Below are 24,436 nucleotides of genomic sequence, written 5' to 3'. Positions count from 1 at the left end.
CGTCATGGGACGTCTATGAGGGCCTTGGCTTACACGTTGAGTTAGCTGAGAAACTATTGGAGAGCGTTTCGTTTTTGTTTTTATTGAGAAAAAGAAAATAGACAATACAAAAGCTACCATTTTAACCACTGAAAGCATGTAATTAAATGGTTTTCAGTATTTGCACGATATACAACCACTTCCACTATTTAATTCTAGAACATTCTCTTCACCTCCAAAAGAAATTTCATATCCATCAGTAATCACTCATTTCTCCTCCAACCCTGCCCACAGCTCCTAGAAACCGCTACTCTGCGTTTTGTCTCTGGATTTGCCTGTAATAGATGGCTCGTAAAATGCGATCATGAAATATTGGGTCTCGTGGCTTATTTCACTCAGCAGAATGTTCTCAAGGTCCCTCCTTGCTCTGGCCTGCATCAAGGCCAATCATGTCCCATTATGTGGATGGAGCACTTGTTTTTATCCAGTTGTCGCTTGATGAGCATTCTGGCTGTTTCTACTTTTTGGCTATCAGGAATCGTGCTGCTGTGAACATTTGTGTAGAAGCTTTTGTGTGGACAGATATTTTTGATCCTCTTGGGTAATTATCTACGAGTGGAATTGCTGGCTCATCTGGTGAGTCTATGTTTAACATTCCGAGGCGCAGTCAAGCCGTTTTGTGGTTACATCAATGGCTGTGCCATTTCACATCCCCCAAGCGATGCATGAGGCTTCCAGTTTCACCGCATCTTTTGCCAACACTTGTTTCTTTTCATTTACAACAATTATGGTCGTCCTAGTGGGGGGGAAGTGGTAGCTCACTGTAGTTGTAACGTGTATCTCTCTCATGAATAATGATGTTCAGCATCTCTTCATGTGGATCTTTTTTAATATTTGCATATCTTCCTTGAGGACATGCCTATTAAATGCTTTGTCCAACTTTCAATTGTGCTGTTTATCTTTTAGTACTGAGTTGGAAGAGTTCTCTGTATATTCTGGATAGTAGAACCCTATAAGGTCCTCAACTTATGATGCATTTATGTCCTAATGAACCTATCAGAAATTGCAAATATTGTAACTTGCAAATGCATGTAATCCACAGTGTATTGAATACAGTGTATCAAGCCTGGTACGCTGTAGACTCTCAGTTGAACTGAAGGGGACTGGGGGGAGTCGCAGTCCACTGCTGCTACCCAGTATCACAGGAGGGTGTTCTGCTGTGTTTGCTACCCTGGGAAGAGATCAGAATTCTACCTGGACGTATGCTTTCTACTGAGTGTGTATTACTTTCACATCACTGTGAAGCTGACAAATTCCAAGCCAGGGACTGGCTCTGTATGACTTGCAAATATCTTCTCTCATCCTGTGAGGTGTCTTTTCACTTTCCTGACGATGTTCTTACGGGAAAGTTTTTAATTTTGATGAAGTCAAGTTTGTCTGTCTTTCTTTCTTTCTTTTGATTTGGTTGCCTGTGCTGTGGACACCATACTGAAGGACCATGTCTAATCTGGGGTCATGAAATCTGAAGCCTGCGCTTTAGAGTTTTCTAGCTTTTTTAGCTTTTTCTAGTCTGTTTCCTACTTCATTCTCTTATGTGAGGCTCTCCAGCTGTCCCAGGGTGGTTTGTTGAAAAGATGATTATTTCCCCCATGAAATGAATGGGCTTGCACTCAGGTTGAAAATTAACTGATTTTAGTAGTATGGATTTTTTTCTGGACTATTGGAGCGCTTTTTGGCCACTATGTGCAGGGAACTTTTGAGTTGGGTTAGAGAGCGCAAATCTATCCAAGTCTGGATAATTTCTGACTGTAGAGTGGACAGGATTTTCGCCTGGAATGGGTGTGGGATATGGATAGAAGTGAGGCATCACAGATGGTGCCAAGGATTTTGATCAGAGCACCTGGAAGGAATGGGTTGTCTTCTATAACATGGGGGGAGACTGCAAGGAAGCGAGTTTTAGAGAGGCAGGTTCACAGTTTAGATACAGCTGTGGGACTTTGAAATGCAGAGCTTGGATAGATGAGTCTAGACATCACACTTACAGGTTTTATTTATTCATTTAAGAGGTAGAGTTACAGAGAGGGAGACGCAGAGAAAGAGGTCTTCCATCTTCTGGTTCACTCCCCAAATGGCCACAAGGGCCTGGAGCTGTACCGATCTGAAGTCAGGAGCCAGGAGCTTCCTTCGGTCTCCACACAGGTACAGGGGCCCAAGGACTTGGGCCATCTTCTCCTGCTTTCCCAGGCCATAGCAGAGAGCTGGATTGGAAGAGGAGAGGCCAGGACACAAACCAGCACCCATATAGAACTCTGGCACCACAGGTGGAGGCTTAGCCTGCCACGCCACAGCAATGGCCTTGAGGAATCACACGTTAAACCATATCAGCATCCCATTCTAGGCCGCGCTGTGTTGTCCCTTTAACCTGTGTAGATTTTTTTTTCTGTAAGTACATGTGACAGGAGCTTATATTTTGTTGTGATTCTGCTGTCTTTATTAGGTTTAGTTGCCAGAGACATTCTAGCTTTGCAACATAATTTAGAAAGCTTTCTGTCCTGTTTGGTGCCCTGTATAGTTTATAGCATTTATAGATCAGCTGCCCTTTGAAAATTAAGAGAAGAAAGCCGGCGCCGTGGCTCAATAGGCTAATCCTCCACCTTGCGGCGCCGGCACACCGGGTTCTAGTCCCGGTTGGGGCGCCGGATTCTGTCCCGGTTGCCCCTCTTCCAGGCCAGCTCTCTGCTATGGCCAGGGAGTGCAGTGGAGGATGGCCCAGGTGCTTGGGCCCTGCACCCCATGGGAGACCAGGAAAAAGCACCTGGATCCTGGCTCCTGCCATCGGATCAGCGCGGTGCGCCGGCTGCAGCGGCGGCCATTAGAGGGTGAACCAACGGCAAAGGAAGACCTTTCTCTCTCTGTCTCTCTCTCTCACTGTCCACTCTGCCTGTCAAAAATAAAAAAAAAAAAAAAAAAAAAAAAAGTTAAGAGAAGATTTTACAAGTTATCTTTGTGCCTTCTTCCATGCTTATCGATTCCTCTAGTTTTATACTTTTAAAAAAGGATTCCATAACTTATTTTTCCAGAATATAGTCCATTTCCTTGAGATGTTCAAATTTATTACTGTACATTTGAGCATAATTTTTAAACCTCTGTGTCTTTGTTATGTGCACTTTCTTTTTTTAAATTTGTTTTTTAAGGAATACAAATTCCATAAGTACAAATTCAGGAATACAGTTATTCTTCCCACCATACCCACCCTCTCACCCACACTCCCACCTCTCCTCCTCCTCTCTCTCCCATTCCCAGTCCCATTTTCCATTAGATTCATTTTCAATTAACTTTGTGCACAGAAGACTAACTCTATATTAAGTACAGATTTCAACAAGTTATGCGCACACACACACACACACACAAAATGTTTGAGAATTGGTTTTCCAGTTAACTCTCATAATACAATTCATTGAGGACAGAGGTCCAGCATGGGGAGTTAGTGCACAGTGACTCCTGTTGTTAATTTAACAATTTATACTCTTACGTGTGACGTCAGTGACCACCCCATGGCTCTTGACATGAGGTCCCTAGGTTATGGAAACCTTTTGAATCCACAAATTTCATCAGTATCTAGACAAGGCCATAAGCAAAATGGAAGTTGTCGCCCCTCTTTAGAGAAAAGTACATCCTTCTTTGATGGCCACTTCTTTTTGCTGGGGTCTCACCCACAGAGGTCCATCATGTAGGACATTTTTTGCCAGTGTCTTGGCTTTCCATGCCTGAAATTATATGCACTTTCTTATCATGGATATATTTTTTTTCCGTCTTGTTTCCTTGGGTTCTCTAATTTGCTTCTTTTATTGATGTTACTGATATTAACATCTTAAGTTCGACAGACAAAAATTGGTCACATTTCTTATTTTTCTAAATAAGTTGGATCAAACATGTCACCTGCCAGTTTCTTCGGGCTCAATGTCACCCTCTACAGTGGCCAAGAACCCTCCTGGTCCCAACACAGCGGGAGAAGCTTGCCTTGTGCAGCCGTGGCTTCCTGCGACCACTTGGTGGTGCTGTTGGCACTGGTCAGCCTGGGTACTGTCCTGTTCTGGGTCCCTGGACTCTGAAGCTCCTACAGGCCCAGAACCTGTTGGCTTTTTCTTCTTAAATTGCCACATGCCTAGGGATAAAAGGGTTCTCTCAGAATCCTAACCACTCCCCACCCAAATCTTATTTCTGCATTTTACTGCACAAGAGAGCTCTCTGCTCATCCAGATTAAAGCCGTCTTCTTGAATGCTGGGGGGAGGGGAGATCTACTTGCCTCCCCTTCAAAGAGGGATGAGTAAGCTTTTCAGACACTTCTCTTACTAAAGAACACATCACAAAATTAAAGCTTGAGCAAAATATCCCATTACCTGTTTTTAGCCAAGAGACCAGCTCTTGGAATTCTATGGACTCTGCTTCTATTTATCCTTCTAATTTTTTTTGCTTCTGCAATTCTCTTTATGAATACCTTCATTCCTTATCATTTTTCCCATTCATTTTCTAACATCTTGATTTGCATGTTTATTTCTTAGTCTTTTCTGGTTGCTGTTACTTGTATTTAAGTATATAAATTTATCTTTGATTATAGCTTTGTCCAAATTCTATATCTTTACCTCAATAATATCCCCTCCTAATTATAATAAAACTGTTCCACAATTGTACTTTATGTTAAAAATTTTAGGCTTCTACTTCTCTAAAAATCTAAAAATTCAATAAAAAAAGTTCTTGAAAAATGGAGTTAAAGTTTGAGCTTATTTTGATGCAAAAAAATTTAGGGTGCCAAAAAATTTTGTTCGTAATGCATGGAAAATACATGTTATGAAAAAATATGCAATGGATTTCAAAGTTTTGGACCAAAATAAACTCATAATTTTAATTGTTTTTCCACAAATATTTTGAAGTATACACAGGTCTACTATAAACTATAGTAAAAACTAGCACACTTACCTACCACCATCCCTCATCACCTCTAGTTTTGTGTTGTTATAATGTTAGATTTTAAATGATTAATTAATTTACATATTTATTTGAAAGGCAAAATTATAGAGAGAGGGGAAGAAAAGGAGAGAGAGAGAGAGAGAGAGGGAGGGAGGGAGGGAGGGAGGGAATCGATCTTCCATCTACTGGTTTACTCTCCAAATGGCTGCAACTGCCTAGGCTGGTCCAGGCTGAAGCCAGAAGCCTGGAGCTGTATCCGGGTCCTCCATGTATGTGTAAGGGCCCAAAGACTTGGACCATCCTCTGCTGCTTTCCCCGGTGCGTTAACAGGGAGCTGGTTTAGAAGCAAAGCATCATGGACACAAACCAGCACCATGTGGGATGCTAGTGTTGCAGGTGGTGGCTCAACCTGCTGTGCCACCATGCTGCCCCTATAATTTTAGTTTTTATTTGGTTTTGCTCCTTACTTTGTGACTGCTCTTTTTCAATCGTTATTTGAGATATTGATTTTATTCTGAAATTATGGTATAGTCACTATGATTTTAAAATTCAAATCCATATTTACCTGGCTTCAGTGGCTACTGACATACCTTTGATGAGTTGTGTCTCCATTTCTGTCTCAGCGGCGTGAGTACATCTTTGAGTAACATTTTTCAGTAAGATCATATGAATTCTGCATCCAAGGTGCCCTTGCGTAAATCAGTTTCTTTCTGTTGCTTCTCCTATGAGTGACAGGTCATCCAAGCACAGATGTCAGTCATCGTAGGTTCTTCCTCCAGACATGACATCAGCGTTGTAATGAAGTCTGATGCAATCTGTTTTGGTCCTTTATAGACAAGTCTTTCTGCCCCCTCTGTTGGATGCTCATGGGATTCTTTTGTTATTTTTGAACTTTAAAGGAAAAATAGCACATATTAGCTCTTTGTCTATTTTTTCTAAAATACAATTGTCATTTTGATTTGAATAAATCTGGTCTTCAGATTGCAAAAGTTTTCTTCTGTTATATCTCCGCTTACTTTTTGTTAGATGTCTTTTTTAGAAATATCAATAATTTACAAGTGAGTCTCTGCCGCTTATTCTCCATGTTATTAATTTTTCTGGTCATTTTTACCATCGACTGTATTTCCCACACTCTGAGAAAACAGCTCAAGGCTGTCCTCCACAGCATCCATCCATTTTTTACAGTTAAATTTCACTCTTTATAGCTTCTAATGCTTCTTACAATTCTCATAGCATTATTCATTTCCTGTCATTGGTATCTTAACTTTGCCAGCTTTCTTTTCATTCTAATCTCTATTTTCAAAAATTTTTCATGTATTTATTTGAAACAGGGGTGGGGGAAGAAATGGGCTGGTGCTGTGGCGTAGCTGGTAAAGCCGCCACCTCTAGTGCTGGTATCCCATGTGGGTGCTGGTTCGAGTCCTGGCTGCTCCACTTCTGATCCAGCTCTCTGCTATGGCCTGGTAAAGCAGTAGAAGATGGCCGAAGTCTTTGGGCAGCTGGCCCTACATGTGAGACCCGGAAGACGCTCCTGGCTCTTGGCTTTGCATTGGTGCAGCCCCAGCCATTGTGGGCAATTGGGGAGTGAACCAGAGGATGGAAGACCTCCCTCCCTCCCTCCCTCCCTCCCTCCCTCCCTCCCTCCCCCCCAGCTCTGCCTCTCCTTCTCTTTCTGTGTAACTCTGACTTTCAAATAAATAAATCTTTAAAAAGAGAGAGAGAGAGAGAGAGAGAGAGTGTGTGTGTGTGTGTGTGTGTGTGTGAGAGAGAGAGAGAGAGAGAGAGAGAGTGTGTGAGTCAGAGTTCCCTTCTGTTGGTTCACTCCCCAAATCCCTGCAACAGCTGGGACTGGGCTGGCTTGAAGTTGGGACCTGGGAACTCAGCCCAGGTCGCCTAAGTGGGTGGCGAGAACCTGACCACTTGAGCTGTCACCACTGCCTCCCAGTAAGTGCAGTAGCAGGAAGCTGGAGTCAGGAGCCATTGGTGGGTCTCAGACGCAGCATTGACCATGGGATGCCGGCGTCTTCACGGGATCTCAGCTGCTAGGTCCGATGCTCACCCTCATTTCAGTGTCTCCTACCGCATGTCCCATTTATAGGTTTTCTCTCATCTCCTAGACGGCAGTTTACTTCCACTTCCTGTAGCAAGTCATTTTAGAGAGGATGTTCTTCCCTGTGTGTCTCCTGTGTGTATCAGGGAGTTCTCGTAGGTTCCATGTGCATTGTAGGCCTTCCCTGACTGGGATCTGTGGAGAGCATGGTGGGCTCTCCAGGGTCCTCTCATTGCTGAATCTAAAGGCCACTGAGTTCCTCACCCAGTTCTTCGAATATCCGTCTGAAAGATCACATGATGGCTTGCGGAGCCTTTTGGGTCCATGGGTGTAGCTTTTGCCTATGGCTGCTTCTCCAAGTGTGCCGACTTCAGAGATACGTGGTCGCTCCTGGCAACCTCCCTTCTCCCACCTGCCGATCCTGGGGGATGCCCAGCCTATCCCAGGGAAACCGGACATGCACAGGTTTTGCTCATTCTTGGATCTCATGGCCCAGCCCCTCCCAAGGGCTGGTGGGCTGCACAGTGAGGGGGCCGCCCCACTCACGTGGCCCCGGCATGCCTGCCCTCCCCGCCCGAGCACACGGCTTTCTCGGGAAGGAGAGCTGTGAGTCAGCCTCCAGACTGCTTCCCTTGGCACCGTCCCTTAGCAGAGATTCCTCAAAGTGGCGGATCGGCGGCGCTGTTCCCTATCTTCTTGTGCCAAAGCCGACTCCCCCGTACTCTTATTCTCCCTTAGTTCTTTCTGTCACTTTCGGAAAGAGAGTGCCTTGGTGAGAATTGGGCATCCGTGCTGGGCTTTCCCGTCCTGTGAAGTTCTGTGGTTCGCTCGGGTCCCTGGACTTCTGTGTGCAGGTTTGAGGTTACTGGGTGTCTCCTGGTCCACAGTCCCCTCCGTGTATGTACACGAGTTGTGTGTGATATCATGGCTTTCCCTGGGCACCTGCCATCCTCCTCTCAGCCAGGGAGGCAGTTCAGAGACAGGCTGGTCTCAGGGCTGGGAGCACATCCTTACGCCGGGGACGCAGCCTCTGGCATCTTGGGCAGCATTGACGGAGTTTCCCCACATCCTCCTTTCTCTGCCAGAGCGCTGACCTCCAAGTGGAAGCAGAAGAAGCCCCTGCCTCCACGTCCCCACCCCCTAGCGAGGCTTGGGCCCTGCTGGAGAGCCATTGCCCACATCCCTTCAGGCTTCCGGCATGAGTCACCAGCCTTGGGCAGCGGGCGGCAGCGAGAGGGGGTCTGGACGCCCCAGGAACACAGAGCATCACACGATTTGCCACCTCAAGTCTGCCAACAGCTGCCTCACTCCCCTCTGGGAGCCGCTGAGTGCCACACATCTGCTCCTTCCGGGGGCGGTGCGAAGATTCCTGCCACCCGGGGTGCCTGTGCGTCCCCGGCGGCTTTCACGGGGTGCAGACGAGCGTTCTCCTGCCAGCCCCGGGAGCAGATGCACTTTTGAGGTTCAGTGCCGGTAGCACCACTGTCACTTCCCTCCCTTCCTCCAGCCCCGTGTGACGGCCTTTCCACCTCCCCTTCTTGACTGCCATCTGACCACTGCTGTCTGTCGAACCTCAGCCATGGTAGACACTCAGGGCTTGGTAGCTTGGTTTAACCTTCCCAGTAACCCCCAGGCAAGTTGTGGCTCAAGGCCGGAGTGTGGGGACACAGCAGCTGTCCCATCTGGAGCTGTCCCATCTCATCTCTTTCCCACAGCCTCCCAGGGGAGGGGAGCTGGAAGCACAGGCTCTTTGTGGATCTAGAACGGGGTCTGCAAACTGAAGCCAGAGGGCCACGCACAGCCCCCGGGCTTCCTGGGCTGTGTATCTTGCTATGCGGGAGCTTAGCCGCAGCCATTCACGTGCACGCTGTATGGAACCATTTTTGCACAGTGCCGGAAGAGCTGAGTAGCTGGGACACAACCGGTGAGGCCAGAAACACTTGCTGTGTGGTCCTCTGCGGAACACGGTTGCTGCCTCCTGGTTTACCGTGTGAGCTGTGGGCAGAGATCGACCTGCAGTGGAACCCCAGGCTTGCTATATCCTGGCTGAGCGGCCCTGGGCAGCTGCCTAGGCCTCTCTGAATCTTTACTAACCCATAAACTGATCACGATTCTATCCTTTGGGTCTGTGCCATGTGTGAGCTTGAGCCCCCCACTGGGCCAAACCACCCCCCTCCACCCCCAGCCACGGATGTACAGCCTCCTCCACTTGTCCTCTCTGGCTTCCTTTCTGGAACATTCTGGCTTTTGTGCCCAAGAACCCTTCTTCTTCTCTGGTAGCTGGAGCTCAGGTGAAGTGCAAGCGCTCCCTGTGAGCGCTGGGCCCCAGGCAGTAAGTGACACACACCTTGGGCAGATGAACAGGTATCCTGTGGTCTCATTCATTCAGCCCGTGTTGGCTGAGCCAGGCCATCTTGCTAGACTCCAACAGTGACCTAGACAGGGTCTGAAGGCCTCCTGGTCATCCACAGACCAGAGGCAGCTGGGCAGGGTAACAAGCCATAGCAGCAACTGTGACATCGGTGCCTCCGAGTTTGGTCCCCTTTGGAAAATTCCACTTGGGCTCTGCAGGGTACATAGCGGCTCCCAGGCAGCTCTGGGTACTGCTCTCCTAGGAAGATGCATTATAGAAACTGCTTAGCTTAGCACAGTCCAGCCCTGCTCCCAGACGAGCAGCCTCCTCAGCACTTTGGTGCAGCGTCCACCTAGGATGCGGTCAGCTCACCTGGCCCGCCAGGACCCGCACTTAGCTCCTCTACGGGGTGGGGCCAGCTCCCCCACTGCAGGCGAGGGGAAGGGCAGGCTGCCTTTGCCTGACCTTAGGGAAGCTGCTGAGGGCTTAGCTCCTCTTGGTCTGAGAAGACCCCCATGCTGTGTGCTGTGAAGGTGGAGTCTTGGGGCTGTGCAGGACCCTGGGCGCAGAAAGCTCAGGCCTGGAGCAGACGAGCAGAGAACGCAGGCAGGCAGAGGGGCCAGCTCCTTGGAGAACCCAGTAGGACTTCCTGGAAGAGGGGCTGTATGCCCATGGGGCTGAAAGGGTGAACAGGACTAGGACAGAAGAGAGGTCAGGACTTGTAGGTGACAGCTGCGTGTGTGGTTAATAGTAAAATGAATTATAAACCTTAGGGTAAAAGTTTAGGTAAAAAAGAATCAGGATTCGAACTTGTGTAGGCTTTGGTGACTTCTGTCTGAAAGATGCAGCTGTGGTGTTGGTGAAGGCCCTGGCAGGAAGGGGATGCAAGTGAGGAGAGTTCATCCTCCAGGAAGCAGAGGGGCGGAGCCAAGGGAGTCCCAGGAGCAGAGTCAGGAGACCCAGTGCAGAGGCTGGGGTGGAGAGGGGGTGGGGAACAGGGCTGTAATGCAGCCAGGGAGGAGCAGCGGGAGAGACACCCTCAACCCTTTCTTTCCTCCCCCTCTGACTCCTGCCATCCCCATCACTTGCCATAGAAAGTTCTACTCCAGGGAGCTGAAGTCTGCCTCCTGCTGCCTCCCCTCCCCTCTCCTTTGCCCTGGGGCCCAGGTGCCCTAATGGGTCCGTGGTCATGGTGACAGCTCCTCCTTGGGGGGGATGGACCACCCCTTGCCCCGCCCCCTCCCATCCCCTTGATCATTCCTGCAGCCTGTGGCTAGGAGCAAGGAGGGCTCCGGAGGGCCCGGGACTTTGAATTCTGAGTGCTCGCTCACAGGTGTGTTTATTAAACTCCCTCCCCTGTTGGGCTCACTTTGCATATCGCAGGCTTCCCACGGAGGTCTGGATCTATCGTCTCAACTGGGATATTGCTAATATCCAATACTCCTGGTAAATACTGATTTGGTCCCATGAGTTGCTGCAGTTACCGCAAGGGGCATTTTGTCACGGATGCCACAAGGTTCTGATAGCGCATGTCACCCCCAGCAGCCCTGTGTCCCCTGACGTCGCTGGGTGCCAGTGGAGTGGGGAAGTCCTTGGGAAATGGGAGACAAAGACTGGGGTTGGGGGTTGGGGGCCCCCAGGGAGAGTTTTGTGAATTTTCCAAGGAGGGGCCATGGGCTTAGTTCCACTTCCTAAGAGCTAGGGGCATCCCAGATGGGAGGGTGTGGAATCTCAGGATAATCTTGGTTTAGCCAGGAGGGAGGCCCAGAGCCTGGGAACCTGGAAGGCTTCCTGTGGGAGGCGGTGTCAGGGATGTGCAGAATCTCCCAGTAGCTGATCACACTTGTTACTTCTGTGGCAAACATTAGCAACTGGGTGGCTTGAAATAGCACAGATCCATTTATTTACTTTTTAAAGATTTATTTGTTCATATGAAAGAGTTACAGAGAGAGGAGACACACACACACACATAGAGAGAGATCTTCCATCCACTGTTTCACTCCTCAGATGACCACAATGGCCAGCGCTGGGCAAGGCTGAAGCCAGGACCCAGGAGCTTCTTCCAGGTCTCCCATGTGGGAGCAGGAGGCCAAGCACTTGGGCCATCTTCTGCTGCTTTCCCAGGCCACAGCAGAGAGCTGGATCGAAGTGGAGCAGCCAAGACTCGAACTAGCACCCATATGGGATGCCAGCATCACAGGTGGTAGCTTTACTCACTAGGCCACAATGCCGGCCCCTAGCACAAATTTATGATGGTACAATTGTGGAGGCCAGAGGTTCAAAATCAGCAGGTCAGAGTGCAGGTGTCAGTGGGGCCAGGTCCTCCTGGGGGCTCTGGGGAGAGTTTCCTCGCTGTTTGCCGGCTTCCAGAAGCTCCTGCATTCCTTAGCGCCTGGCCTCTCACTCCACCTTCAAAGCCAACAGCAAGAACCTTCGAACAAGCCCCTCTGGTTCCCGCTGCTGGGCTCGCATCGCCTTTCCCTCCCTGGTTCCCTGCGTTCTTCCCTTGGGATTGCATTGTGCCCCTCTCCCCACACCAGCTTACCCAAGGTGGTCTCCCCACTGCACGGCCCTTAACTTGGTCCCATCTGCAGAGCCCCTTTGCTGTGGAAGGTAACAGTTCCAGGGCCGACACTTCCTTGGGGAAGGCGCTGTTACTCCACCCACCATGCCAAGGATTCCTTGGGATTTCTAGAACTGTGGAGACCTAGTTGGGGGCGAGGAGGAATTTGAGTGCTAGAGCAGCCCTGTCCCACCCCTTGAGGTTGGAACTAGGGTGTCCCCTAAAGCAGGTGGTCCTGGGAGATAAGCCCCTGACACGCAAGTTGGGGGTCAGGGGAGAGGAGCTCGCAGCCCCAGGGGGTTTCCTGCCCTCCCTTTGCAGTGATCCAGGCAGGATCCTGGCAACCGAACAGACCAAGCCCTTCCCTCCTGCAGCTGAGTGGCAGTGGGGGCGGGGGTGTCCTTGCCCAGTGCCGTGGTCAGCTCTTTGCAAGCCAGCTCCAAGTCAGCGGCCTGGGCTCCTGAGCTGTCCACAGAGGCCCCGCGGCCAGGCCTCCTGTTCTGCTGCTCCTTTCTTGCTCTCGGCAGCTCTGGGGAAGTGAGAACACTCATCCTTCTCTGAGACAGTGGGTACAGGAGTATCCAGTAGAGGAAAATGGGGACCCTGTCCTGGACGGATCCACACTGGACAGGAAGTTAGGTCTTTCCATGGAAATGTGCCTTGGATCAACAAACAGGTTGGTCTCCTAAGCCTCCAGGTGTGTTAGTTTTGAATCACCACAAGTTAGTGACTTAAAATATCCTCTTGCAGGTCTGGTGGTGGCCGGAGGTCTTAATCGAGGTGGCCCCAGGGCCCTGTTCCCAGGGAAGTCCCTAAGTGAGAACCCTGCTGTCCCTCTCCCGGCCTCTGGTGGCCCCGGCTGCCCTGGGTAGGTAGATGCACCTCTCCTGGTGGGAGGTGCTTAGGTCACTGGGGGCGCTGTCCTCATGGGGATTAAAATAGTTCTCCTGGGACTGCAGTTGGTTCTCAGGAGAGTGAGTGGTCACAGAAGAGCAAGGCTTGGGGCCAGCGCTGTGGCGCAGTGGGTTACAGCCAGGGCCTGTAGCACTGGTATCCCATGTGGGTGCCGGTTCAAGATCTAGTCCTCTGGTCCTAGGTCTTTAAGAGCTAACTTATTTATAGAAATCTGAGAGGTAAGTGGCTCCATTTTCTTAAAGCAACACTTCAGTGAATGGTTACCAGGTTTTGAAAGGTAGAAATACAACCACGGGGGACCCAGAAGAAGCTCCTGACTCCTGGCTTGGGCCTGGCTCAACCTTGGTCATTGTGGCCATATGGGGAGTGAACCAACAAATGAAAGATTCTCTCTGTCTTTCTCTTTCTCTCTTCTCCTCTCCCTCCCACCCTCCCTCTTTGTAATTCTGACTTTCAAATAAATAGATCAATCATTAAAAACAACAAAATGAAAAGAATCTGAGTGCAGGCTGCACAGCCAGCATCTCATATGGGTGCCAGTTTGAGTCCCGGCTGCTCCACTTCTGATCCCGCTCTCTGCTATGGCCTGGGAAAGCAGTGGAGGATGGCCCAAGTCCGTGGGCCCCTGCACCCACGTGGGAGATCCGGAAGAAGCTCCTGGCTCTTGGATTTGGATTGGCCCGGCTCCAGTCATTGCAGCCATCTGAAGAGTGAACCAGCGGATGGAAGACCTCTCTTTCTCTCTGCCTCTGCCTCTCTGTAACTCTGCCTTTCAGATAAATAAATCTTTTTTAAAAAAAAAAAAAAAAAAAAAAGGAAGAAAGAAACAGGTGGGATTTGGAAACCCTCGTGCCTCTGAAACTTCAGGCATGGGCAGTGAAAGAGGAGTCTCCTCTAGTATCCCACCCAGCTCCTAATTGCATACCTCTGGTGATGGGGAGCTCACTGCCTATGATAGCCACCGTCTCCATAATCAGAAAGTGGTTTTGGCTTTGGTCCGGTATCTGTTTCCCAAACCACCTGCCTATTAGTCCCTCCTCCTTCAGAGCCAGGCACCCCCTCTTCCGCATGACAACTCATCAGCATTTGAAGCCAGTCATCACTCCCTTCCTTGGTCTACACTTCTCCGGGCTAATTTTTTAATTAGCTTAAATTAATGGCGGTTCCTGGGGAGCTCCAGCCCCAGTAAAAGTGACCTGAATTATTCAGAATTGAGTGTTTCAAATGCTTGTTTATCCTAATTAGCATCTTAACCACATCGTCGCCCTCTGCTTCTAACGAGGCGCATTTTACCATGTTCCATGTTTTAATGGATTTTACTTGAATGGATTGTTTAATCAGGTGAAGAACACGTTTCATGAATGAATAGAAGTAAATCCATAATTATACGCTTTCGTCAGCTAAGAGGAGTGACATTTGGCACCATTCAGGGCTATATATAGTGAGTGCATTTGAATGACAAAGTAGGTTACCTTGGCTTCCATAGGAGAGCTGGGAATTCGCTCCGCTCCCAAGTTCATTTCCTAACCTAATTAGAATTATCGCAGAGTTGTAAAGTGCACGTGGCAGAGACCTGGTTCTCCCCATCTTTCCCTGGATCCCTGCCTTTCTGGATGCTTCCGCAGCCGGTGCCGTGGCCTCCTTAGGGAAGGTGTCCAGGGAGCTCAGGGGTGCAGAAGCCCAGGGACTTGGGGTCCCTGGCACTGCCACAGCCTGTGGATTGGACCTGACTGAGTTCCGCTTGCCTTCCCTGCCTGGGACGCGTGGTCTGCGCGTGTCAGCTCGTGTGCATCTCTCTCACCGCTTCTGTCTCACATCCTTTGCTCTCCCTTCCTCCTTGCTGTGCCCCCTCCGCCACCATCAGGATCTGGCCAGGGGGCGGCGGGGCAGGAGCCAGGGGAGGGAAGACCTGTGGATAAAGGTGGGGTGTGCCTGGCAGAGGGAGAGGGCACCCAGATCCAGCGACAGCGGGCATTGGCGGAGCTGGTTTCAGGTAGGCTGTGGCCACCCGGCTGCAGCACAGCGATCCTGTGATTTTCACCCCAAATTTGGGGACTCGCAACTTGAGTCGCACTTTGGAATCCGCTGGAGAACTTGAACTGATGCCAGGGGCTCTGATTGGTTCCTGACTCAGCTGGGGCATCGGGAGCTTCCCAGGCTCCTTGGGGATTCTCATGCAGCCCAGAAGGTGCCAGCGGACAGCAGCCCAGTCGGCATCCTCACTACGGCCACCGGGGACCCTGAGCCAGAGCCGCCCAGCTCAGTCATAGCTCTGTTCTTCTCGCCTGGAAGCTGGGCAGGACTATTTATGTCTACAGCTTTAAGTTGCTTAATGTGGGGGTAACTTGTGGCACAGCCATAGCCGCCCAACCCAGAGCATTGGTTGCTCCTGGTGTATCCCCCAGTTGGCCCCTTCTCATCACTCTACCATCGTTCCCTCATGCAGCCCCTGCACCCCTCACCTGCACTGCTGCTGCAACCGCTCGCTGGCCTTCCTGTTTCCCTGTGCTCTTGTCTGTCGCTCCCCCTCTTCGTGGAGGAACGACACTAAGCCCTGCCTAGGCTTCATATCCGAGTCATGGCACCATTATGTCGCTCCCCGTCTTCGTGGAGGAACGACACAGGACCCTGCGCTGTTCTTTTGTCTGCTCGGCCCTTCCCGGGTTTGCTGCTGGTTCTTCCCGGGTTGGCTTCCGACCCTTCCACCTCCGTGGAAGGGTGGTTCCCCCTGGCCACATTCCCCACTTCCGCGGGGGAGCGGCACACTGCCGGCCGGCTCTCTCGGGGGCTGCACAGGTGTTCCCCTTAGATGTTCCCCTTAGATGTTCCTGGTGCATGCCGTCTCTCTCCTCCTTTATAGTCCTCCTCCGCCAATCCCAACTCGGCTGCCCACACGCCGAGTACGCTGCTCTCCTCCAATCAGGAGCAAGTCCTACAGTTTATTGGCTGAACTGGAGGCAGCTGTGTAGAAGCTGTTTTCTTCTCTCCCAGCGCCATATTGTGGGAGAGCAGATGCATAGAATAAGTCTTAATTCCAGTAACTTAGTCTAGTCCGAGTTGCTCCCCACAGATCCCCCTTTCTTTTTATTTTTTGGCGTTGATACACGCCTATCTTCGGTGTCCCGCGGCACACACTCTGCTCTACTTGCTAGAGTTGCCACAGGTTCTTACAAGTCCTATCAATCAGGCAAACCGAATCCGGGTCCTCTCTTCGCCATGTTGTGAGGAGGTTTTTAGGCGCTGATGCGTGCCTGTGTTCAGTGACCTGCGGCTCATACTCTGGTCGAGCCGCCTGCTGGTGCTTACCGCCTTACTAATCAGGCAGACCGAATCCAAGCCTTCTCATTGCCATATTGTGGGGAGGCCTATTGGTGTTGATTCGTGCCTATCTTCGGTGACCTGCAGCTCATACTCTGGTCGAGCTGCCTGCTGGTGCTTACCGCCCTAATCAGGCAGACCGAATCCAAGGCCTCTCATTGCGGTATTGTGGGGAGGCCTTATTGATGTTAATTCGTGCCTGTCTTCGGTGACCTGCAGCGCATAAGCTGCTAGCCGCCCGCAGGTGCTCATCGCCTCACTAATCAGGCAGACCGAATCCAAGCCTTCTCATTGCAGTATTGTGGGGAGGCCTTCCTATTTCTCTATTTCTCTATCTCCGGGCATTCCTATTTCTCCTGTTTTACTTCTATCTACCAGCATTCCTATTTCTCTCATTTTACTTCTAAACTTCTGTTTCTCTTATCCCTGCGGCTTCCCGGCGCCCGCCCCGAGGCTGCTTCTCGGCGGCTCGCCCCGCGACAGCTTCACGGCTCTGCGCGGCTTTCCGGCGCCTTGCCCCGCTGGCGGGCTCCCGGCTCTGCACGGCTCGGCTTCGCGCGCATGCTCCGCGGTCTCCACGCACTTCGCGCCCGCACCACAGCCTCGCGCCAGCCCCGCGTTCCCTATCTATTCATGCCCCGTGCTCTCTCTGCACGCGGCGGCTTCCGCGAATGTTTCCGCCACCACCGGCATTCAGTCCAAGTTCCCCGGACTAACCTGGCGAATTCCAACCTGGCGGCCCACGTCTCTGCTTCTGGTTCCAGATCTTCGCCTCTTGCTCCCCGGGCTGACTTGAAGAATTCCAAGATGGCTTGGCCTGCACTCGCGGCTTCATCCTCCCTAACATTTTTCTCTACCCGGTATGTTTCCCTAAGTTTTCCTCCAACAATACTCCTCCCTCATTTCTCCTGGCCTCTCCCCACAGTCCGTATCCGAGTCTGTTTGTTCTAGCTTTCACTTTCGCTTTCGACCTTAGAGATTTCTCCCAGCTTCCCCCTGTAGTCCGTATCTGAGTCTATGCCTAGGCTTTCAATAGCTCCTTCCGGCACCTTTTTCGTCCGGCTTTTCCCTAGGCTGTTTGCTAGTCTCTCTCTCTCCGGTATTTTCCACTTCTTCCCGTTTCTTCCCTCCTAAGTTTCCTATCCGTCCTGGGTTTCCTAATCCGAGTCACGGCACCATTATGTCGCTCCCCCTCTTTGTGGAGGAACGACACTAAGCCCTGCCTAGGCTTCATATCCGAGTCACGGCACCATTATGTCGCTCCCCGTCTTCGTGGAGGAACGACACAGGACCCTGCGCTGTTCTTTCGTCTGCTCGGCCCTCCCCGGGTTTGCTGCTGGTTCTTCCCGGGTTGGCTACTGTCCCTTCCACCTCCGTGGAAGGGCGGTTCCCCCTGCCACATTCCCCACTTCCGCAGGGGAGCGGCACACCGCCGGCCGGCTCTCTCGGGGGCTGCACAGGTGTTCCCCTTAGATGTTCCCCTTAGATGTTCCTGGTGCATGCCGTCTCTCTCCTCCTTTATAGTCCTCCTCCGCCAATCCCAACTCGGCTGCCCACACGCCGAGTACGCTGCTCTCCTCCAATCAGGAGCAAGTCCTACAGTTTATTGGCTGAACTGGAGGCAGCTGTGTAGAAGCTGTTTTCTTCTCTCCCAGCGCCATATTGTGGGAGAGCAGATGCATAGAATAAGTCTTAATTCCAGTAACTTAGTCTAGTCCGAGTTGCTCCCCACACTTGTCCCCCAAAAGCCCCCAGCACCCCGAGTTATTTAAAAATGCTCTTCTAATCAGGTCACCCACACACCCGCACCCATGCCTGGGATCAAGACCAGCATCTCCCGTGTGACGTATGAAGCCTGCGCAGTCTGCCCTGCCTGCCTCCTCTTTCCCATTTCACTCCAACAGCCACCCCTCAACTCTGCTTTAGGCTCTGCTCTCAGCCCAGCTGGGACCCTCTTGTAGTTCCTCCCTGCTGCAGGACATTTGCACATGCTGCTGCTCAGACTAGACTGGTTCACAGTATCATGAGTGAACACACGCATGAATGGGTGAGGCTGATAGGAAGAAACATCCCTTTCTGGAAAGCTTGGGCTCTGGGTGACTGTCTGGAAGACACTCCAGCCCAGAAGCCAGGCAGTGACCGGGTGGGTACCAGATGGACTCAGCCCCAGGAAGGAAGCAAGAGCCCAGACTGAGACATGAGATTTGCGAAGATCTGTGGCCAGGCCGAGGGGGGGCTGACCCTGCCGGGCCCTTGACCTTGCGTTGATGGAGGACAGATGCCTGGAGCGTCTTTGAGGGCAGGGAACAGGAGCGAGGTAGAACATGCAGAGAGAACGGGCTGACCGTGGGACGTTGAGATGCAGTTATCTGATGGGCCTGAGACAGGAGCGTGCTTGGGGGAGGTGGGCCAGGCTGCCTCCTGTGCTGTATAGAAGCACCGGCTGCACAGCAGGACGAGACCCCGCAGGGCGAGTGGGCACGGCTGGCGGCCCCCTCCCTGACTCACTGGGGGGACCCACACCGTGGGCTTAGTTGTGCTGAGCGAGGCCGCTCTCCAATTCCTTCCACTGACCGTCCGCGTCTCCCCTCCATCTTGCAGGCAGGGATAAAGACTGGCTGTGCAGCCCTGACACCTGGCTCACAGAGGGAGGTGGTGCACTCAGTCAGCTGGAGGAATGAGGCCATTCTGATGGCTTCATTGGAGTGACAAGTCCCTGTCACCCTTCTCATCCACGGCCCTGGGATCCAGCCTGGGGAGTGTGGGGGGAGGAGGCCGTGCCGCGGCACCGGTGTCCTCGCAGACACTGATGGGACCTGGCAGTGTCTTCTCTGCCCAGACGGAGCAGGGCTGCCCCGTGGCTCCTGGCTCAGTCCAGGACCGTGGATCCTGCCTGGCCCTTGCCTCCTTGCAAGATCCTGGACTTCCCGAGAGCCGGAAGTGTGAGTTCAGTGTCACAGCTCTGGGTTCGGCTCTTTCACTGCCAAGCTGCTCAGGAGCCCCAGACCCCACGGGTGACCTTAGCACTCCGCAGCCTCCTGGAAGGGCCCTTGATCTTGGCCAAGCCACACGGCTTGTCCCTGCTCTTGATGAAGCCAAGTGACTTTGGCTCCCTGGGGATTTGCTCCTGAGGAAGGGGTCTGGATTCATGGCTTTAGAAGCAGAGAGCGGGGTTGGTGTTGTAGCGTTGAGGGCTAAGCCACTGCCTGCAGTGCCGGCGTCCTGTATCACAGCGCCAGTTCCAGTCCTGGCTGCTCCACTTCCGATCCAGCTCCCTGCAAATGCACCTGGAAGGCAGCAGCAGATGACCCAAGTACTTGGGCCCCTGCCACCCACGTGGGAGGCCTGGATAGAGTTCTTAACTCCTGGCTTCAGCCTGGCCCGGCCCTGGCTGTTGCAGCCATTTTAGGGAGTGAACCAGGATGAAAGATCTTCCCCTGCCCCTTTCTCTGTCTCTCTGTAACTCTGCCCTTCAAATAAATTCTTTTTTTTTTTTTTTTTTCAAAATAAAACAATGACTGTTCCCTTTAGACTGACCCAGAGGCTCTGGCCTCGGGGAGCCCAGCCTCCCATCACCTGCCGTCTCACCACGCTGGGTGCCTGTTCATGACCTACTTTGCCCCTGCTTCCTGCCAGCCTGTGTGCCCTGCCCTCCTAGTCCTGCCTTCCAGGTAAAGGTGCAGTCTCTTCTCGGTCCCCACCCGTGCCCATCAGCCCTCCCCGGATGGCCAAGGCCTTTCAGCAGATCATGTGCCTGGCGGCTGCCTCCCTTGACCACACACACATATGTGGTCCCCAGGGGACACAGGCCATGGCACTGGAACATGTGTGGGTGTGAGTATTGTGTGGAGTGTATTTTATTCTCTTAGGAATTAAGGGTCACTCCTTCCCCAGAAGAATGAACATCTGCTTTGACAATGGAGGTGAATAGAACATTTGAACTCGCTTTGCAGAAGTGCCGTGTGGAGCAAAGTGCTGTCTGCCACTGGCTCGGTTACCCGAATGATACCTGCAGATCCAGAAAGGATCAAGTGTCTCTCCATGTACTTAGTAAATCTTTTACCGGTGCGCTGCGGGATCCCTCTAGCCACACAGGAGAGTGTGAATTTTTCCCCTTGTAAGCAAGATCAGTTCCGTTATTTCTTTGCCAGGCTCTGGTTCTTTTAAAATGCGTTTATTACTGATTTCCTCTGTTTGCTTTCCCTTAAAAAGTCTATTAGAATAAATACCCAAGCTGAGCGCAGGCTCCTCGGTGCTGGAGTTATGGGCGGCGGGCGGCTGATGGCACTGACCATCTGCTCTGACCTGTGGGGTCTCCGGAGCCATCCACATCTGGCGGAATCCAGACGAGGCAGTCTGGGAGCAAGCACTGGACCGGAGCCAGCCGCGCTTTTCTCGGCCGTGAAATTAGGGGTGGGATGAATGACCTCGAGGGTGTTTTTGGTTTTGTTTGTTTTGAGTTCTGACTGCTCATGAAATGTTACACACACACACACATACACACGTACACAGACACGCACAGATGCCCCATATGCACGTGTACACACAGATACCCTATGTACACACACAGATACCTCATGCACATATACACACACAAATACTTCATACACATATGTACACATGGATAACCCAAGCACGCATGCACACAGATACCCCGTACATGCAGATACCCCATACAGACATGCACACACGCACACACACAGATAACCCCACGCACACACCGATACTGCAGGTCAGTGGAGGCCTTAACACCTTGCCTCACCATCCAGACGTGATCCTGCCAACTCTTAGGCCCTGTACAGACCTTGCACATTAATGAAGGCGTCCCACATCTTCTGCGTTCTTTTCTGAGACTTGAATCAACCTTGTGCGTTACTTGCCCATTTCACAGGTGCAAAGATGGAGGCTCAAGAGAGGTCAAGTGGTGTCCCTCAGGGTGGGTACCACGCAGGTTGAGAGGCGGGGCTGACTTCCTTGCCTGGGGGTTGCTGCACTGAGCCACACTGCCGTCCAGAAGGCGCGAGGATGCGCGTGTTCTGTGTCTCATCACTGCAGTTGCCCCCACCCCCAGCCCCTTCCAGCACACACAAAACTGATTACTGGGCCTGACTTGTGTTCAGGAAGGATTTACGGCAGCCAAAATGAACTGTAATGGCTAAGCCAACATTTTGTCAATCAACTAGTTCCCAACATCCCAGCTAAATAAAGGTGAAAACTGAAGATGGACAGACTTCACCATGACCATGGCAGTGTCTTTCTTTTTACAAAACATTTATCAGGACACACTTGAGGCATTTCGAGAAGCACACACCCCGGACCCCACTGGCCAGAAGGAATACATGTCCACATTCACATCCATTCGCTTCATTTCCTTTTAAAGAAACAAGGCATGGCGGCTCCCGTTGGCTTCTCCTTGTTCGCCTTCCTTGGTGGTCACTTCCCAGTGACTGCTCTGTGACATTTAGGGCCAGATGATTCAAAACACTTCCGCTGTACCTGGGGAGGCTTTGCCGATTATAAAAACAAGAAGTGCATTTTTACATTGTGTTCAAGTGTACTGTAGCACAGAAGTTATCATTGTAGCCATTTTTACATGTTTCAGCTCTGTGGCATTAACACTTTCACACTGTTGTGCAACTGTTACCATTATCCATCTCCAGAACTTTCCATCAGCCCAAGCTGAAACCCTCCGCCCACTACAGCGCTACCTCCCCAGCCCCTGGTGACCCTCGTTCTGCTTTCTGCCTTACTCGGATAACTGGAATCCTGCAATGTTCGTCCTTTGACATCCAGACCATTTCACATAGCACAGTGTCTCCAGGGCTCATCGTGGTGTGGCGTGCGGTGGAATTTCATTCTTTAATGTCTATACCACAATTCTCTTAAAGATTGATGTTATTTACCTGAAAGGGAGGGCAGAAAAGGAGAACGAGAGACAGAGAGCTTCCATTGTCTGGTTCACTCCCAAAATGGCTGCAACAGCCTGGTCTGTCTGGGCCAAGCCAAAGCCAGGAGCCATGCCAAAGACGACAGCCCAAGTTCCCCGGGCCCCTGCACCCACGTGGGAGACTTGGAGGAAGAAGCTCCTGGCTCCTGACTTTGCCCTGGCCTGTCGCTGGCTGCTACAGCCATTTGGGGAGTGAACCAGAGGATGGAAGAGATCTCTGTCTCTGTCTCTCTCTTTCTAACTCTGCCTTTCAAATAAATGAAATAAATCTTTAAAAAGAAAGAAATTTTATTATACCAAAATAAACCTCTCTTTGGATTCCATTTTCTTCATGAACATTTTGATGTGCCACGTGACATTTTGATTGCTGGCCACGTGCTGAGTCCATGTGATTCTTGAGGGACCGCCATACTGGTTTCCACAGCTGCAAGGTTTGACATTTGCATGACGCACAGGGTTCTAATTCCTCCACATTCTTGCCAACACTTCCTGTTTTCTGTTTTTTTTTCATAATAGTGCCCTAATGGGTGGGAACAAAAAGTGATTTTTTTAAATATTTATTTGAAAGGCAGAGCTAGAGAGAGAATCTTCCATCCACTGGTTCACTCTCCAAGTGGCCGCAAAAGACAAGGCTTGGCCAGGCAAAAGCTAAGAGCTTTATCCAGGTCTGCCATGTGGGTGCAGGGGCCCAAGCACTTGGGCCATCCTCTACTGCCTTCCCAGACCATCAGCAGAGAGCTGGATGGGAAGAGGAGCAGCCAGGACACAAACTGGCATCCACATGGGGTGTCCGTGTCACAGGTAGTGGCTTAGCCCACTGCTCCACAACATTGGCGCAGGAAGTGCTTTTAAGTGTGTTGTTCTCTTAAAGAGGAGGAAACTGAGGCCTAGGGAGCCAGAGGTCACACGGAGAGTCTGGGGTCATGAGCAAGGCAGCCACAGAGGAGGCCCTAGATCCTGGGTTCCCAGCCCCCACCTGCATCTATCTACCAACACACGATGTCCAGTTCCCTCTGCTGTGTGTCAGAGGGTGCATAGCCACGGCCACAGGCCACATGCAGGCTTCAGTGTGTCTGATTTGATCCTTACTTTGTTTTATTAAAAAAAAAAACTCAATAGTATCAATATTCAAAAAGTGAGGGATTTTATATTTGAAATTCCTAAATGTCTGATCCCCCTCTCCCCACCCCACCCATATCATGAGGTTTTATGAGCCTGGACCCCATTCTAGTTGGACAACAGGGCAGCAACCCTTATCTGTAGATGGTCAGCATTTTGCCACAATCTCTACCATGCCCTAATACCTTCCTTATAGGCAGCTCCGCACATGGGCTGACACAGTGACCTGGAGTTCCGGCCCTCTGCCCTCCAAGGCCGTGGACTTTAGACCTTCTCTGTGCACAGATACACTGTTGTGTTGGACATACAGGCTGCTGCCCTTGCTCCCTGCTCTTTGCTGTGTTCTGCATTGTCTCTCTGAATGTCTTGGCTATTTCTTCACTGTAGAAGTGAACAATCCTTCCAGTGAACCGTGCAAACAGAGAGACCTTACTGGCTAGCCTCACCTGGAGCCAGTGAGATGCCCTGCCACCCGCGAGAATCCCTGGGCATCCTTAGCAAACGCCTGCCCTGTCGGGCCTCTCCCTGTCCATGCGTCCCATGCAGGGTGGGATTGGGAGGAATCTCGCAGGTCCCACGGGGCATCCTAGTTTATAATGAAACAGAGGAAAACTCCCCTTTGCGCGGTTGGTAGAATGGAGAGCATTCTCCTCACCACTGGAGCTGCTTTCCGGGACAGCCTCTCTGCAGCGGCCCTTCCCGTGCCGCCAGCACACACCCCTCTGCTTTCTCTCCGCCGACAGGTGAGGAACGACCTGACCGGGGTGCTGTATGGCGAGGACATCGAGATCTCAGACACCGAGAGCTTCTCCAACGACCCCTGCACCAGCGTCAAGAAACTTAAGGTGGGTGCAGCTGGCCGTGGCCAGAACACCGGCCGTCCCAAGGCTCCCCGGGCTGCCCACACCCCCTGGTGCTGATGGAGCCCTGAGTTCATGTCCACCTTGGTGCCTCAGGCTTGGGAGGAACTCCCCAGTGTCAGCTTCTCTGGGCTTTTCCCTGGCCTGCTGTCCAGCACTGGCCCAAGGTGCAGACTGGCAGGTGCACAGCCATTTGGAGCTTTCCCAGTGATCTTGAGTCTGTCCACCCAGACTGCGGGATGAGCAGGGCCCACGTTATTGTCAGCTCTGTTTTGAAGTGACTTAGAGAGAGGTGTGCTTGCCTAAAAGCCTACAGCAAAGAATTCTGTTGTTGGACTGGAAGCCCCGCCCAGCGGCAGTCAC

The 24,436-nt window shown here is 51.5% G+C and overlaps 1 protein-coding gene across 1 annotated transcript in view; it reads left to right on the top strand.

The window, feature by feature from the left end:
• Positions 1-24,436, top strand: part of GABBR2 (gamma-aminobutyric acid type B receptor subunit 2) — a 368,126-nt gene that overhangs the window by 172,464 nt on the left and 171,226 nt on the right. Inside the window, exon 4 of the mRNA XM_051843712.3 lies at positions 23,957-24,058. Within this exon, the coding sequence (XP_051699672.3) occupies positions 23,957-24,058 (102 nt within the window). The remainder of the gene's footprint in view (positions 1-23,956; positions 24,059-24,436) is intronic.

The sequence above is a fragment of the Oryctolagus cuniculus genome, chromosome 1 (assembly GCF_051225735.1).
Source record: "Oryctolagus cuniculus isolate XC-2025 breed Fujian yellow rabbit chromosome 1, ASM5122573v1, whole genome shotgun sequence".
NCBI lineage: Eukaryota > Metazoa > Chordata > Mammalia > Lagomorpha > Leporidae > Oryctolagus > Oryctolagus cuniculus.
This window is presented reverse-complemented; position numbering and strand designations above follow the sequence as displayed.